The 16921-nt window shown below is 44.1% G+C and overlaps 1 protein-coding gene across 1 annotated transcript in view; it reads left to right on the forward strand.

Moving 5' to 3' along the window:
* Positions 1–16921, forward strand: part of LOC110537229 (protocadherin-1) — a 153848-nt gene that overhangs the window by 19626 nt on the left and 117301 nt on the right. The window contains exon 3 of the mRNA XM_021623109.2: positions 123–2309. Within this exon, the coding sequence (XP_021478784.1) occupies positions 123–2309 (2187 nt within the window). The remainder of the gene's footprint in view (positions 1–122; positions 2310–16921) is intronic.

Consider the following 16921-nt stretch of genomic DNA (forward strand, 5'->3'; position numbering starts at 1 on the left):
TGCTGTAAGCTAACTTCAATGACAAACCTAAACCCCTTACCCATACCTCCATTTGCTAACATAATCCCTGAATTCTTACCCTTATTCCAATGTTTTACATAATCCCTTGTCTCTGATTGCAGGTGAAAGCCAATGACTCTGACATGGGCCCCAATGGAGAGATAGAGTATACGCTACACCAGGCATTAGACCCAGTGCCAAAACTCCTGCGAATTGATCGTTCCACTGGCATCATCTATGTCAAAGGGCCTTTGGATCGGGAAGAAATCAGCGATTTGACATTCTACGTAGTGGCCAGAGACAAAGGTCCCCAACCCAAAAGTTCCAAGACCTTTGTTACTATCGAGGTGACTGACCAGAACGACAATTCCCCTGCTGTGGAGATCCGTGGGATCGGCCTGGTGAGCCACAGTGACGGTGTGGCCAACATATCAGAGGACATGCCCGTGGGCACGGCGGTGGCCTTGGTCCAGGTGTCTGACAGGGATGAGGGGGAGAATGCAGTGGTCACCTGTGTGGTGGCAGGGGACGTGCCTTTCCAGCTGCGCCCGGCCAGTGAATCGTCCACTGACAACAAGAGAAAATATTTCCTGCAGACCACCACCCTCCTGGACTATGAGAAGGTAAGGGAATACCGTGTGGAGATTGTGGCTGTTGATTCTGGCAATCCAGCTCTCTCCAGTACTAACTCATTAAAGGTGCAGGTGACTGATGTTAATGACAACTCTCCAGTGTTTTCCCTGACCCTGTTCGAGGTGAACTTTACAGAGGAGAACCAGCCAGGGGACAAGGTTGTGGACGTGGTTGCCACAGACCCTGACAGCGGCACTAATGCTGAGCTTGTCTATAGCATCGTAGCAGACACATCTACTAGAGGCCTGTTTGAGATTGACCCTGACTCAGGGGAGGTGAGGGCACAAAGCCCCCTGGACAGAGAACATAGAGCGCATTATGAGTTCAGGGTCACCGCAGCCGATAAAGGCTCCCCCAGTCACAGAGGAACAGCCACGGTCGTGGTCAATGTGCTGGACCGCAATGACAATGACCCTAAGTTCATGCTGAGTGGCTACAGTTTCTCTGTTCTGGAGAACATGCCCCCACTCAGCGCTGTTGGGATGGTGACGGTGCTGGACATAGATCAGGGAGAGAACGCAAGAGTGCAGCTCTCTGTGGAGCCAGACGGAGGAAGGTTTGTGGTTCAGAACGGAACAGGAACCATCCTGTCCAGCATCTCCTTTGACCGGGAAAAGGAGAGCAGCTTCAGCTTCCGTCTGAAGGCCGTGGATGGGGGAGAGCCTCCCAGGTCCTCCTATGTAGGCGTTACCATCAATGTCCTGGATGAAAATGACAATGATCCTGTGGTCACCAAGCCCTCCAACTCCTCCTTCAGACACCTGTCCCCTCTAGGTTCCCCAGACAGCCTTGTGGAGCTAGTGGAAGCTGAAGACCTGGACACTGGGCCAAATGCAGAGCTGGTCTTCAGCATCACTGGTGGAAACCCTTATGAACTCTTCAGCATCTCCTCCACTACTGGGGAGATCACCCTGGCCAAGGAGCTGACCCAGAAACATGGTGGGCTCCATCGACTGGTGGTTAGGGTGAGTGACAGAGGCAAGCCTACACGCCACACTACTGCCCTGGTGCACATCTTTGTCAATGAGACCATCTCTAATGTCAGCCTGGTGGAGGCACTGGTGGGACACAGTCTCTACACGCCTCTGGAGACAGACATCGCTGGTGACCCTGACTACGGCCTTGCCGCCCAGCGCAGTAACATCCTGTATGGCAGCCTGGCTGGAGTGGCAGGCGTTGTCATGGTGATTGTGGTGGTGGTGTTTATCCGCCACCGCATTCAGAGGGAGACGAAGAGTGGCTACCAGGCTGGCAAGAAGGAGACCAAGGACCTTTACACCCCCAAGCAGGGGCCCAAGAACGGCAAAGGCAAGAAGGGCAGGAAAGGAAAGCCCTCTAAGTCCCCCAAGCCCTTGGGAGAAGAGGAAGAGGTCAGCCTCCAGAAGAGTCTCAAGTTCAACCTGGATGGGGTCAACGACAGCCCCAGGATCCACCTGCCCCTGACATATCCCCCAGGTAGCCCTGACCTGGGCAGACACTACCGCTCCAACTCTCCCCTGCCTTCCATCCAGCTGCAGGCCCAGTCACCGTCGGCCTCCCAGAAGCATCATGTGGTCCAGGACCTCCCTGCCACTAACACCTTCGTAGGGATTGGAGGAGATGACAACTCAACAGGTTCAGACCAGTACTCGGATTATAGCTACAAGGCCAGCCAGCCAAAGTACAACAGCAAACAGGTAAGAGTCAGTTTATTTATTATTGTCTCTGACAATGGTAGGAGGTAGTGTGTTGTTAGTGGAACGGCTGTGATATTTAAGGCTATTGATGGGGGTCTTAAGCTTGGAAATTCCAGCAGAAAAATGATCAAGCAGTACTTTCAGAATGCTCTTGGCTGCCTACTTTTTACCGCTTGATTTACACACACAATCAGTACTTCAAAAAGGCTTTAGCAATTAGGATAATGTAGGGAGAAAGGGCACAAGAAATAGCTTTTGGTCTCTTTTAGGGAGGTGGAGCGGAGCCTGCCTCTCCTGCCTCTTCTCTCCCCTTTTCCCCTGGATTCATTAAGCTAGCTGGTGAACAGAGGAGGTGAGGAATAGGGCGAGGTCCATGTCTGAGTGACTTACTCTTACACTTCTGCCTGACCTCGTGCCCTGCAGACCATACAGGTCATATGTTCTTATCTTCACACTGCACTTATCTTCACACTTCACACTGCACTCCGCCTAGGCTAGGCTCTGACCCTTCTACCATTGCCATGGAAACATAAATATTAATTGGCTCAGAGAGGATTAGAATGCAAAAATACATTAGGGACAGTATGTCTGTCCTTGTGCATACTGTATGTACTGATTGTGTGCGTCTCTGCAAGTCTATTAGCTTAACCTACATGGTACAGTATGTTCAAGAATTGATCATATTGTTAAGGGGAAATGGGTGACTGGGCTCTTTATATGTGTGTGACACTCTAGCCCAGTCAGTTACCACTGGTTGGCTAGTGGCTGGTTGGTAGTTTCAGCAGATGTTGTCTGACAGTTTGGCCGATTGCAAGCCCCTGTGGGTGAAGAGAGTTAGAAGAGAGAACAGCCACCCACTGTCACCACTGTGTCAGTGATGGACAGCATATGTGAGCAAAGTGACAATGGAATGCAGCCCAGCAGTGGGTTTGTTTGTTTGGGTCTATGTGAGTACGTCTGTGTCGAGGTAGGTTTTGGGTATATCTGAGGAAATAAATGTCTAGTCCAGCTACACGCTACTGCTACTGTGTTTTGTGCACCTGTGTATCACGCTAGCCTCTCCATCTCGGTGTTTGTGTTTCTCTGCGTGACTGTGTATAGTGTTCGAGATGTGTGTGATTTGATTGACAGGTGGCTTTAAAAACACGGACAGATGATGAAACTCATGTGACATACCTTAGCAGATGTTACCTCCATGTATGGCATCCCCATTCACATCAGGAAGAACAGATTTACCCAAATAAATAATTAAGTTGCTGCCTAGTGGAGTGACAAGTGTGGTGTGGAGAGCTTACTCTAGTCATCCAGGCTGCTCTCAACAATGGCTCACATTTTCAGTGGAGATGTGCTCAGGTGTCTGAGCTTCTCAAAGATTTTGGCAGTGTTGAATGTAAGCACACTGGTGCTGCCATTCTCTGTCAGCACATATTTATATCTCTGGTGGTTTCACCTCTTCTCTATTTAACTCCAAAACTGGATGCAGGGCAAGCATGTTTGACATGGAGGATGATATCTAAGAGTAAACAACCACTTCATTTTCCAGTGACATGATCTGAAGCCTATACAGAGCTGTGTGAGTGAGTGAGATGTTACGGCAAGGTGGGATCTTACGGTTGGGTTGAGGGATATGTATATATGGGTTTTCCCAACACGCTCTCCCTCATTCCAAATGTGTGAAATTACGTGGTGGTTAACGGGGAGACCACTAGCTCACATTGAGCCCAGAGTGTTGATAATTAGCCCAAAGATCTGACACCTTTTTTTTCAAATAGCATTTTAATGATGTGTCCCTCCTCCGTAGGAGAGAAATAACCAGTGTGAGAGATATTAGCACACAGAGAAAGATCAAGGGAAAGGCCTTCCCAGTTCATTTGTAAGTGGGCGTGAGGAGCACTTGTGAAGCTGTAAATCTGTACTTAAATTAAATCCACGCAATTAAAATGCCTTATTAGTCAGACATAGCTAAATGTTGTCCCCCTGTGGGGCTCCGCCATCATCTCGGCCACTGCAGCGGGCAGCTCCCTAACTCCATCTTCAGCCAACCTGAAGGATTCTCAGAGAGGATTCAGGGCTAGCCTTAATTAACCCTACTTTATTATTAAACTGGCCATGCAATGGGTGTACTCTAGGCATCCCTGTGAGCTAGGATTACCCCAGTTTGAGTTCGCTATCTGAGAGGTGAATAGATGCATTTCAAGGGGCGAGGCCAGGAGCAGAATCTCCTCTCCATCTCCTCAGATGTTTTACAATGCCGTCACGCCTAATACTCTGTTTATCACTTTCTCTCTTTCTGAGACCACAGAAACTCTCAGTTCAGAGCAAATCCATGCCATCCATGATGTAGACTTTCCCTCTCTTCTGCTCTCTCTTACTCTCTCTTACTCTCTCTTTCGCTCTGTTTCCACCCCCCCACCCTCTCTCTCGATCCATCCATCTGGATAGCACCCTTATCAGACACACACAGTGCAGAGACATCTTCTACTATCTGATTCAAAACACTACCAGACATTTCCCACTAACATCCTATGTAGCAGGAAACAATGTAGAATTAGGAGGAAGTATTTCATAGCAGACCAAGACCCTAATTTACCCTGAGTGGAAAGACGGATCAATTGTCAGCAAATATTTTGTTAGTAGATACTGGAGAGAGATGTCCCAGTGAGGGAAATTCACCAGGTAATGAGTCATTCTAATACACCTGGAGCCACAGCAAGCCTCCCACTGGGGTGATCGAGTCAACACAGTGAGGACAAGGAGGAAAGCAGAGAAGCAAACAACTTCAATTAGCACACTGACTCTAATGAAATTGAGGGTCTTCGAACCGGGACATAGGGATTGATTTAATTGACATAGCATTCTTAGAATAGTCGAGGCTTGCCATCTGACCTGGTTGGCCTGGCCTTGCATTAAGGGATTGGCAAAGACCTCAGAGATTGACTTGCCGGGGATGGTTGGTCTCGGAGACCCTATATTGGGTGTGAATGGTGAGAATGTCAAGTGAAATCACAGTGCACTCTGCACTGCCGCTATGTTGAAGTGGGCAATTTACAACTAACTTTCCTTTGATTACCTGTTATGAGAGATTACAGCTGGAGACCAAGTGAGGCTCCCAGGGCACATTCAAACCCACAGCCTAGCCAGAGCAAATGTACAGACAGGTTGTCATGGTAACTAATATGTGGCACCTGTACACAGGAAAAATGACGATGATAATGATCTTCATCCCCAATGTGCCCCCTTATAATATGACTCCCTTTTCCCCATGTTGATTGGATCAAATTACCTGGCAATGCAGGCAGAATAATATTAGAAAGTGACACTCTCCCAGCATCTATCTGAAACTAAAGTAAAGCTAAGCCTTTGGTTGCCTATGTTCCATTCTCATTTCTCTGCAGACAGATGCTTTCTGTGGGCTGCCCATGGTCAGATTCCCACTTTTATGTAAAAATACAAAGAGAAGCTCCTTTAGGTAAAACTCTGTTGAGGCTCAGGTCCATGATGGCATTGCCTTTAGCTCAGATATTTTATCACCACACATCCCAGCCTCCTTACCTTCTGCCAGGCGGATTAGTGCTTTTATCAATAAGCAGCTTAGCGCCAAAGCGTCCCTCAATAATGTGCCACGGTATTTTCTCTCCTGCTGGTTTAACTTCTAGACTCCTCTCTCGTCCCCATCTCTCTCTATCTTCCTCTCTTTCTCTTGCACTCTTCCTTCTCTCTCTTCCTTAGAAAAACTAACTCTGAATATTGTTCATTCTCCTCTCGTCTGTAACTTGGAGCAGTATGAAATCTGTGTATTGTGTAACTAAGCTAATTTTTAAAAGAGAACTGTTTTCTTAAGGCCAGATAGCTATCGTGTTTACTTAGTCAGTGAACGCGCTCCCATCTCTGCAGTGAGGGAATTGAAAAAGATAAAAACCCAGACTAGACTGTCTCTAACCAAGCATCAGGATGGTGCATGCCAATGGAAACATACAGAACCTCCAGAATGTTTAACATTGCAGAGGTGTTTTATCCCTTGTACACAGAGAGAGTGATGGAGAGGGAGAGAGAGAGGGGGGGGGGGGGGTGGTGGGATGAGACGAGGGGTGAATGAGTGAGAGGTGAAAAAAGGAAGAAATAGGGAAGGGTGTGTATTTGTCTACAGGTCATATTAGGAACCCAGACAGAGACAGAAAAGTGGGGAGGAGAACAACAGACCCGTCCGACATGTAACCCCATTAGAGGTCCTGTATAGAGCACCATAAAATCCATTTAGACCCATTAGGAAAGTATACAGTCACACATACACCTTGAAGGCCACTCAGCCACAGAGGTGCCCAGTTACACAGATTCAATCAAGCTTATTTATTTAATTGTAGATTTAAATGTCATATTTTGCATAATACCCAAGTCAGCATAAGGCTATATTTCACTGGAAATCTTTACACCCAATGGATTTTATTCGTTATGCTGTGATATCTGATTACATGAGGCTCATTTTAATACATATGTATTAATTTGATAATACCAATTCATACAGTGTTTCAATAAGTTAGCCAGGACATGGATTGTTGGCAGTAATTGTTGTGATGTAGATTTTATTGGTAACCGTTATGCACATGACTGATTAGTTTTCTCATGTGTTTACAGTGTTTTTATCTCTGAAGTTGATTCCATATTCTTCATTAAGGCTGATTTGCTTTCATGAGGTCTGGGCTTGGCAGCAACTTCGGTTATATGAGATGCCCGTAGTAAAACGTCATGTAACCAAGAAAAAAATGCTCAACATTAAAGATGAATGACATGAATAATGTAATATACTCTGACTTAAAAGCAGAACAGAATGCATCAGAAATAGTGTATTGTGTGCTTGTCCTGAAGTGTACCCCACTTAACTCCACTGCAACATACAGCACCTCCACTAGCATCTCCTCTAGCACCTCCTCTCTGTACTCATTTCTGGGGGAACACTGTATGCAGCTGTGAGGGCTCTGCCTCTCGAGTGATTAGTGCAATGCTAATTACGTTTCATGAGTTTGACCCAAATCTTTGAAAGGCAGACGTGTTTTAGGCAGCGATTGGGAATTTCTAAATCCAAAATAGCTGATTCCCTGACTTGGCCGTAAATGATTGTTTCCTGGTGCATCGCTGTGGATAATGATCCACTTTTCAAAATCACCCAAAAGCCCTGAAAAAAACCCACTCTTCAATAAGTAATTGCATAATTTCATTTCCCTTGCTGACCAATGCTGGCTGACATGAGAAGTGATCATTATTTATTTCTGTGTCTTCGCCACACTAGGGACCAAAGATACTAAAACATTTCATAAATATTGAACCCTGCTGGCTCTTGGGTTGCTGCAAAAAGATGTTCACTGCTGTTTCATGTTGGCCCTGAAGAACATGACTTAATAGCATAAATCTTTGAAAATGGGATGATAGGGAAGAACTTAGCATCTATGACAATGGGAATTGTTCTGATGGCTCGACCTGCCTGTATCAGTCATACACAACTTTGTTGAACTCAATATGTTCCAGCATGACAGATGAAAAGAATCCTTGGAATAGATGAAGACAAAACCTTCAATGCTCAGCTTTAATGGCCTATGCAACCAACTATTTAATTGTGTTTCTTAGTCAAAAGGACAGTTTATTGTGCATGCTGCTCTGAGACATGTTAATGTATTTCAATCTCTTTCGGCTTATAACGCATGAGAGTGGCTCTGAATGTATTTGTTTAGCCTACGGTGAAATGTAATGATCAGCGCATGTATTTTAATTAAAGGTGTTGGCTAATATTCCTCAGGCTAGGGCCTGTAGGGCATGCAGGTGTTATCAGGGTGCTCCAACTCAGTCTTGATTAACCTTCTGAAGATATCTGTCCGTTGCTTAATTGGTATGCAGCAGAATCATGATTATATTGGGGAATACTGATTTACTGTAGGTATGATGAATAGCTTGTGGCTGAAGTCTTTAACATTTCTCAATGTTAACGATTTTTCTCAATGTTATGGTTTCATCGCAATATCATGTTTGGAAATCCTTTTAATACAGTATGAAGTCATTATTTTATGTTATTAATGCATTTCTTCTCTCTACCAAATGGAGCTCCTTTCACTATATTGACATTACCAAACCATTACCTACTCAGATGTTTGTGCTTTAGGCCTACAGAGAGATTATTATGTTCATGGTGGTTTTACACTGTTATCTCCACACAGGGCAAATGTTAGAGGGAGAAGATCAGATATGAGTGGGTCTGTGTGTGAGAGAGAGATGGAAGAAACACCAGTGTTAATTATCTGTTTAAAAACACCTGTCTGGATGATGAAATCCAATTAAAGTGCTTTAAATCAAGCAAGAAAATCTGATAAATATTGTAGTATGTGAGGCGATAAGGAGATAGGATTGAATGGGAGAGACAGGCATGAGATGGGTAATTTGCCTCAGTGTCTCTGTCTATTGCTGGTAAAATACTCTTCCTCTTCCGCTCTCCCACCGTAGGACCAGCTCTCCCACTCTCCCACTGTAGGACCAGCTCTCCCACTCTCTCACTGTAGGACCAGCTCTCCCACTCTCTCACCGTAGGACCAGCTCTCCCACTCTCTCATCGTAGGACCAGCTCTCCCAATCTCTCACCGTAGGACCAGCTCTCCCACTCTCCCACTGTAGGATCAGCTCTCCCACTCTCTCACCGTAGGACCAGCTCTCCCACTCTCACCGTAGGACCAGCTCTCCCACTCTCCCACTGTTGGACCAGCTCTCCCACTCTTTCACCGTAAGACCAGCTCTCCCACTCTCTCACCGTAGGACCAGCTCTCCCACTCTCTCACCATAGTACCAGCTCTCCCACTCTCCCACTGTTGGACCAGCTCTCCCACTCTCTCACCGTAGGACCTCCCACTTTCTCACCGTAGGACCAGCTCTCCCACTCTCTCACCGTAGGACCAGCTCTCCCACTCTCCCACTGTTGGACCAGCTCTTGGCTGGAGGAGACCACTATAGAGGACCCAACACAAACACATAACCTCTAATAATACACATACTATAAATCATAATACAAATATTACCCTAGTTGTTTAATTGCTCAGGAGACATCATTATCCAGCATGGCTGAATAACATATCTCTGGGTTTTACATATTACACAGTTGAGTGCACACCACAGACAATTCAGGTTAATTACCGTCGCTCAAGGATACACAGTGGTGTCCCCATCTGAGGATTGAACCTGCAGCCTCCAGCTCTTAAGTCTGGTTGCCACATATGCCATGCCAAATAGGTTTTTTCTCTGCTTCGAAACAGAGGACGCAGACTACACCATTCACTACATGGAGGTGGTCGCAGGCGACTCTCAGCCAATAAATGAGTTTGTCCAATTCTGCCTGCGATGCATCAGGAGTGCTATGTCAGCATCCACTCTGCTCCTGGACCAGGGATACATACAGGGAGGAGGGAAGGGGGGCCATGGGTGCACTGGGCAAACGGAACCGCTGTTTTTCCATCATATTAGCTACAGCTTCACCAAAGCAAAACGTCCATTTATCCTCTCCAACCTCCATCTTTTTTTCATTAGGGCATTCAGGCTTTGTAAGAATCAATGAGATTATATGGACATACTTTATTATCAAACACTTAACAAACACACTCCAATATGATAATTCTGTCAATTACGTTTTTATATTTGTGTTCTAAATGAGATTTCAATAGCATTGCTTAGCGGTAAAGTATTTTTTTACGTGGAACGAGGCTAAACATTCTAGGACTTTCCATTCTGGATATATGCCTATATACTGTACTGAGTGTCGTTACAATACTGTGTCCATGCAAGCAGAAAGAATACTGTGTGTACAAAATGAACTGTAGCTCAGGGTGGATCCTCATCTTCAGTTCTGGAATGAGGGGCAAGTGTAGGGAGGTGGATGGATGGATTGGAGGATGGTTGGATGGAGTGGAGGGTGGATGGAGTGTGTGTGTGTGTGTGTGGGGGGGGGGCAGGGCCTGTCCTCGCTTTTATGAAGGAGAAGCAAACCAATCTGACAGTGACAAATGAACCATCTCCTCTCCCCCAACTGCCAGCCTCATCCCTCTCAACCTCCTCCATCACCCTTATAATCTTTATTTCCTCCCTCCCTGACTCTTATATCCACTATCCACCTGTCCTAGATACTGTATACTCCTTTATTTCCACTTCTCTCTTGCTTTTACTCTCTTGCATTTACTCTCTCGCTCCTGCTTCTGCTCTTACTCTCTCTCTCTCTCTCTTTCTTTTAGCCTCCCTCTCTCCTCTAACTTGCTCTCATTCTCCCTTCTCCTTCCTTGTTGTATAAGCACAGGAAGCTTTTGCCATGGAAAAGGTCTTTGTACATGATATATATATATATATTATTCCCGTGTGACTAGCCTAATATTCGAGCTACTAATACAATTTAAATCCCATAGATTGCCTAAGGCTGTATCACAACTTATATTGCATTTCAATAGTATGGTTACAGTCTAGTGCTATTTGACTAAAGGCAGGATAAAAGGTATATTTCATCTGTGATTATTGTTGAGCTTTAATCATCATCCTGCTTCTCTAATAGACTTTCTTTGCTTGAGTGTTGAAATGGGATGCCAGGCAGAGAAGGCAATTAATTGCTTGGCTTCCTTTGCTGTTGTTCTTTCAGCCCTGTTGTTCTGTGTATTGGGCTGAAGCCTGATAAGGGAGAGAGCAGCAGGGCCACCGTGATATGCTGTGGAGCTGTCTGTCTTAATCTTCCCAGATCCACCATGCCCATGCTAATTCAGCAGCTCCAGTCTGCTGAAGACTACCCATTGTTAGGCAATAGTAAGAGGACTATAAAATCCAATATGATCAACACAATAGAGTAGAGCAGTTACAGTACAGCCTGTACAAAGCCTACACATTCTTGTTCATAAATGGAATACAGCGAGCAGGCAACTGATAGTTTATTATAATGCAAATTGTAGGGCCTATACTGCAATAGTATACCATGCAGTGCAGTGCATACAAGATGAATGCAAATCTATCAGAATTGCCAGAGAAACTATTGCATATACAGTATAATGAAATCCGAGTAAAGAAGTGTATGTATCAATCAACATATGGTCAAAACTACAAAGATTATAAAGATGGATCACCGGCCCAGTATGGACTTTCATTTAGAGAAGGGTCCGTTGTGGGCAATGGAAGGCATGACAGATATCACGCGAATATTGTTTACCAATTCTAGTGCAATTTAGCAAGGCTGATAAAAAAAATATTTAAAAAATAAACCGTATTTGCTTCCTACTTTTACATTGCACAGTCAATATTATGCAGCTCTCAATTTACTCATTTGTTGATCTCAGTGTTTTTTGTGTTTGCTATTGGCAACCGTTTCCATGTAAACCAACATTATCTTGACATGCCTACCGATTTAGAAATCAGATTTTATCTTTCGCCTCGCCTTCTTGTATTCATGTCAGTGTAAACAAAGCACTCCCAGCGAAGACTGAGATGGTGCACCATAGGATTTTTTTGCTCTCTCAACAAAATGATTATCAGAAACTGCAGGAAATCTCCCTGGGACGGATTGTCTCTGATCTGCAGCCATATGAAATGTCACCTGAGATTTGATAAGTATTATATGAAGCAGCCAGTCCCCTTTGGAGATTTCCACTGAGCCACAACATAGTGTCTGCTATTGTTCTGCTGATAGAATTGTGCCTTTCTGTGTGTCATTGTGTGATAAAGCTCATTATTATCCCTGGAGATGATTGTCACCCTCTATTGATACATTACTGAAGGACTCATTATGCTGTTTAACTGTTGGCAGAAAAGCTATGGAACATGTTGACAGGGTTCATATATCTCATTCATACAGATCATTCATTACAGGTCACGGAACGGTTCAATTGTGTGCAAAGTTGTCAAGGCAAAGAGTGTCTACTTTAAAGAATCGCAAATATAAAATATATTTGGATATTTTTAACACTTTTCACTACGTGATTCCATACGTGTTATTTCATAGTTTTAACGTCTTCACTATTATTCTACAATGTAGAAAATAGTAAAAATAAAGAAAAACCCTGGAATGAATATGTGTCCAAACTTTTGACCGGTACTGTATATTCGTAAGCTATTTGTATACATTTGCAAAGATGTCTAAAACCTGTATTTGCTTTGTCATTATGGGGTATTTTGTGTAGATTGATGAGGATAAAGCTGTAACGTAACAAATGTGAAAAAAGTAAAGGGATCTGAAAACCTTCCGAACGCACTATACACTGTATATACAGCGAGGGGAAAAAGTATTTGATCCCCTGCTGGTTTTGTACGTTTGCCCATTGACAAAGAAATGATCAGTCTATAATTTTAATGGTAGGTTTATTTGAACAGTGAGAGGCAGAATAACAACAAAAAAATCCAGAAAAACGCATGTCAAAAATGTTATAAATTGATTTGCATTTTAATGAGGGAAATAAGTATTTGACCCCTCTGCACAACATGACTTAGTACATGGTGGCAAAACCCTTGTTGGCAATCATAGAGGTCAGGCGTTTCTTGTCGTTGGCCACCATGTTTGCACACATCTCAGGAGGGATTTTGTCCCACTCCTCTTTGCAGATCTTCTCCAAGTCATTAAGGTTTTGAGGCTGACGTTTGGCAACTCGAACCTTCAGCTCCCTCCACTGGTTTTCTATGGGATTAAGGTCTGGAGGCTGGCTAGGCCACAGAATAACTGGGACCATAGTCACTCCAGGACCTTAATGTACTTCTTCTTGAGCCTCTCCTTTGTTGCCTTGGCTGTGTGTTCTGGGTCATTGTCATGCTGGAATACCCATCCACGACCCATTTCAATGCCCTGGCTGAGGGAAGGAGGTTCTCACCCAAGATTTGACGGTACATTGCCCCGTCCATCGTCCCTTTGATGCTGTGAAGTTGTCCTGTCCCCTTAGCAGAAAAACACCCCCAAAGCATAAGGTTTCCACCTCCATGTTTGACGGTGGGGATGGTGTTCTTGGGGTCATAGGCAGCATTCCTCCTCCAAACACGGCGAGTTGAGTTGATGCCAAAGAGTTCCATTTTGGTCTCATCTGACCACAACACTTTCACCCAGTTGTCCTCTGAATCATTCAGATGGTCATTGGCAAACTTCAGATGGGCATGTATATGTGCTTTCTTGAGCACGGGGAACCTCTTGGGCGCTGCAGGATTTCAGTCCTTCACGGCATAATGTGTTACCAATTGTTTTCTTGGTGACTCTGGTCCCAGCTGCCTTGAGATCATTGACAAGATCCTCCCGTGTAGTTCTGGGCTGATTCCTCACCGTTGTCATGATCATTGCAACTCCACGAGGTGAGATCTTGCATGGAGCCCCAGGCCGAGGGAGATTGACAGTTCTTTTGTGTTTCTTCCATTTGCGAATAATCACACCAACTGTTGTCACCTTCTTACCAAGCTGCTTGACGATGGTCTTGTAGCCCATTCCAGCCTTGTGTATGTCTACATTCTTGTCCCTGACATCCTTGGAGAGCTCTTTGGTCTTGGCCATGGTGGAGAGTTTGGAATCTGATTGCTTCTGTGGACAGGTGTCTTTTATACAGGTAACAAACTGAGATTAGGAGCACGCCCTTAAAGAGTGTGCTCCTAATCTCAGCTCGTTACCTGTATAAAAGACACCTGGGAGCCAGAAATCTTTCTGATTGAGAGAGGGTCGAATACTTATTTCCCTCATTAAAAAGCACATCAATTTATAACATTTTTGACATGCGTTTTTCTGAGTCAGGTTTGTAGGCCTCCTTGCACGCACATGCTTTTTCAGTTCTGCCCAAACATTTTCTATAGGATTGAGGTCAGGGTTTTGTGATGGCCAATCCAATACCTTGACTTTGTTGTCCTTGAGACATTTTGTCACAACTTTGGAAGTATGCTTGGGGTCATTGTCCGTTTCGAAGACGAGCTTTAACTTCCTATCTAATGTCTTGAGATGTTGCTTCAATATATATATACATAATTTTCCTACCTCATGATTTAATCTATTTTGTAAAGTGCACCTGTCCCTCCTGCAGCAAAGCACCCCACAACATGATGCTGCCACCCCCGTCTTTCACGGTTGGGATGGTGTTCTTCAGCTTGCAAGCCTCCCCGTTTTCCTCCAAACATAACGATGGTCATTATGGCCAAACAGTTCGATTGTTGTTTCATCAGACCAGACCAAAAAGTACAATCTTTGTCCCCATGTGCAGTTGCAAACCATAGTCTGTTTTTTTAATGGCGGTTTTGGAGCAGTGGCTTCTTCCTTGCTGAGCAGCCTTTCAGGTTATGTGGATATAGATACTTTTAAACCTGTTTCCTCTAGCATCTTCACAAGGTCCTATGCTGTTGTTCTGGGATTGATTTGCACTTTTCCCACCAAAGTACGTTCATCTCTAGGAGACGGAACGCGTCTCCTTCCTGAGCAGTGTGACGGCTGCTTGGTCCCATGGTGTTTATACTTGCGTACTATTGTTTACACCGATGAACATGGTACCTTCAGGTGTTTGGAAATTGCTCCCAAGGATGAACCAGACATGTGGAGGTCTATAATTTTTTCTGGGGCCTTGGCTGATTTCTTTTGATTTTCTCATGTCAAGCAAAGAGGCACTGAGTTTGAAGGCGGGACTTTGAAATGCAGAGTTTGAAGGTAGGCCTTGAAATGCATCCACAGGTACACCTCCAATTGACTCAAATGTTGTCAATTAGCCTATCAGAAGCTTCTAAAGCCATGACATAATCTTCTGGAATTTTCCAAGCTGTTTAAAGGTAGTAAACTTAGTGTATGTAATCTTTTGACCCACTGGAATTGTGATACAGTGAATTATAAGTGAAATAATCTGACTGTAAACAATGTTTGGAAAAATTACTTGTGTCATGCACAAAGTCGATGTCCTAACCGGCTTACCAAAACTGTAGTTTGTTAACAAGAAATTTGTGGAGTGGTTGAAAAACAAGTTTTAATGATTCCAACCTAAGTGTATGTAAACTTCCGACTTCAACTGTGTATGTATGTATGTATGTGTCACGGTTTTCTAGGTGTGAAGGAGAGTCAGACCAAAATGCGACGTGGCTATTGAGATTCATGTTTAATAAAACAACGTAAACACGAATCAATACAAAACAATAAACGTACCGTGAAAACCGAAACAGCCTAAACTGGTGCAAACTAACACAAGACCGTTACAAGGACAATCACCCACAAAACCCAACACCAAACAGGCTACCTAAATATGGTTCCCAATCAGAGACAATGACGAACACCTACCTCTGATTGAGAACTATATCAGGCCAAACATAGAACTAGACAAACTAGACATGTAACATAGAATGCCCACCCAGCTCAGACAGTATGTATATATATATATTTAAATGACAGTGTATATAATACAATATAGGTGAGGGCATTGGAAATGCTTTTGGCTGTTAACCTGCTTCTGTTTTGTAGGTGGCACTGTGTGCGCTCTTTTTAAAGTATGGGTCACAATCTCTCAAAGGCCCTAGGATACAGGTGGACAGGGGTGGTCTGCCAGTCACTGGATCGACACGCTAACTTGGGATGGGGGGGGGGGGGGGGTTAGCGGGTGGATTAGTGGAGAACAATTTTAGGTTTTCTCAGCAGCAGTGAAAATATATGTACAGAACATGTACAGCTACTGTACATGGACACTCAATCATTATGGAATTGTTAAGTTTACAAAAATATTTTATGAAAAATAGTATTTAAACATGTATCTAATTTTGGTAAATGGGGAAATTAGTATAGCCAGTTATAATTGTAATGGCTAAGCAGATAATAAGAAAAGACGATCAGTATATATACCTGGCTAAAAGAGAAGGGGGAGGGGGGAGGGGGAATATACTTCTCCCATGGGCAAAGAAAGTCAAAAGGGGTAATGATATTAATTAACAATAATTTTCATCCGAATGTGCAAACTGTCCAAAAACAGCATCCAACAGATTCTGGATCATGGTGTTTCGGAGTCAGAGGTTTGTGTAAATCGCTGATGTGCCAGCTATTTTGCAGATCTTTGCCTTGATGACAGCTTTGCACACTCTTGGCATTCTCCTCAACCAGCTTCACAAGGTAGTCACCTGGAATGAATTTAAATTAACAGGTGTGCCTTGGAAAGAAATTCCACAATATAACTTTTGACTTAATGCGTTTGAGCCAATTAGTTGTGTTGTGACAAGGTAGGGGTGGTATACGCAAAGATAGACCTATTTGGTAAAACACCAACTCGATATTATGGCAATATCAGCTCAAATAAGCAAAGAGAAACGACAGTCCATTACGTTAACACATGAAGGTCAGTCAATCTGGAACATACATTTCAATAACTTTTATGGTTTCTTCAAGTGCAGCTGCAAAAACCATCAAGCGCCCTGATTAATCTAGCTCTCATGAGGACCGCCACAGGAAAGGAAGACCCAGAGTTACCTCTGCTGAGGATAAGTTCACTAGATTTACCAGACTCAGAAATTTCAGCCCAAATAAATGCTTCATAGAGTTCAAGTAACAAATTCATCTCAACATCAACTGTTAAGAGGGGAATGCGTGAATCAGGCTTTCATGGTCGAATTCCTGCAAAGAAACCACTACTAAAGGA

The sequence above is a fragment of the Oncorhynchus mykiss genome, chromosome 12, assembly GCF_013265735.2.
Source record: "Oncorhynchus mykiss isolate Arlee chromosome 12, USDA_OmykA_1.1, whole genome shotgun sequence".
Lineage (NCBI taxonomy): Eukaryota > Metazoa > Chordata > Actinopteri > Salmoniformes > Salmonidae > Oncorhynchus > Oncorhynchus mykiss.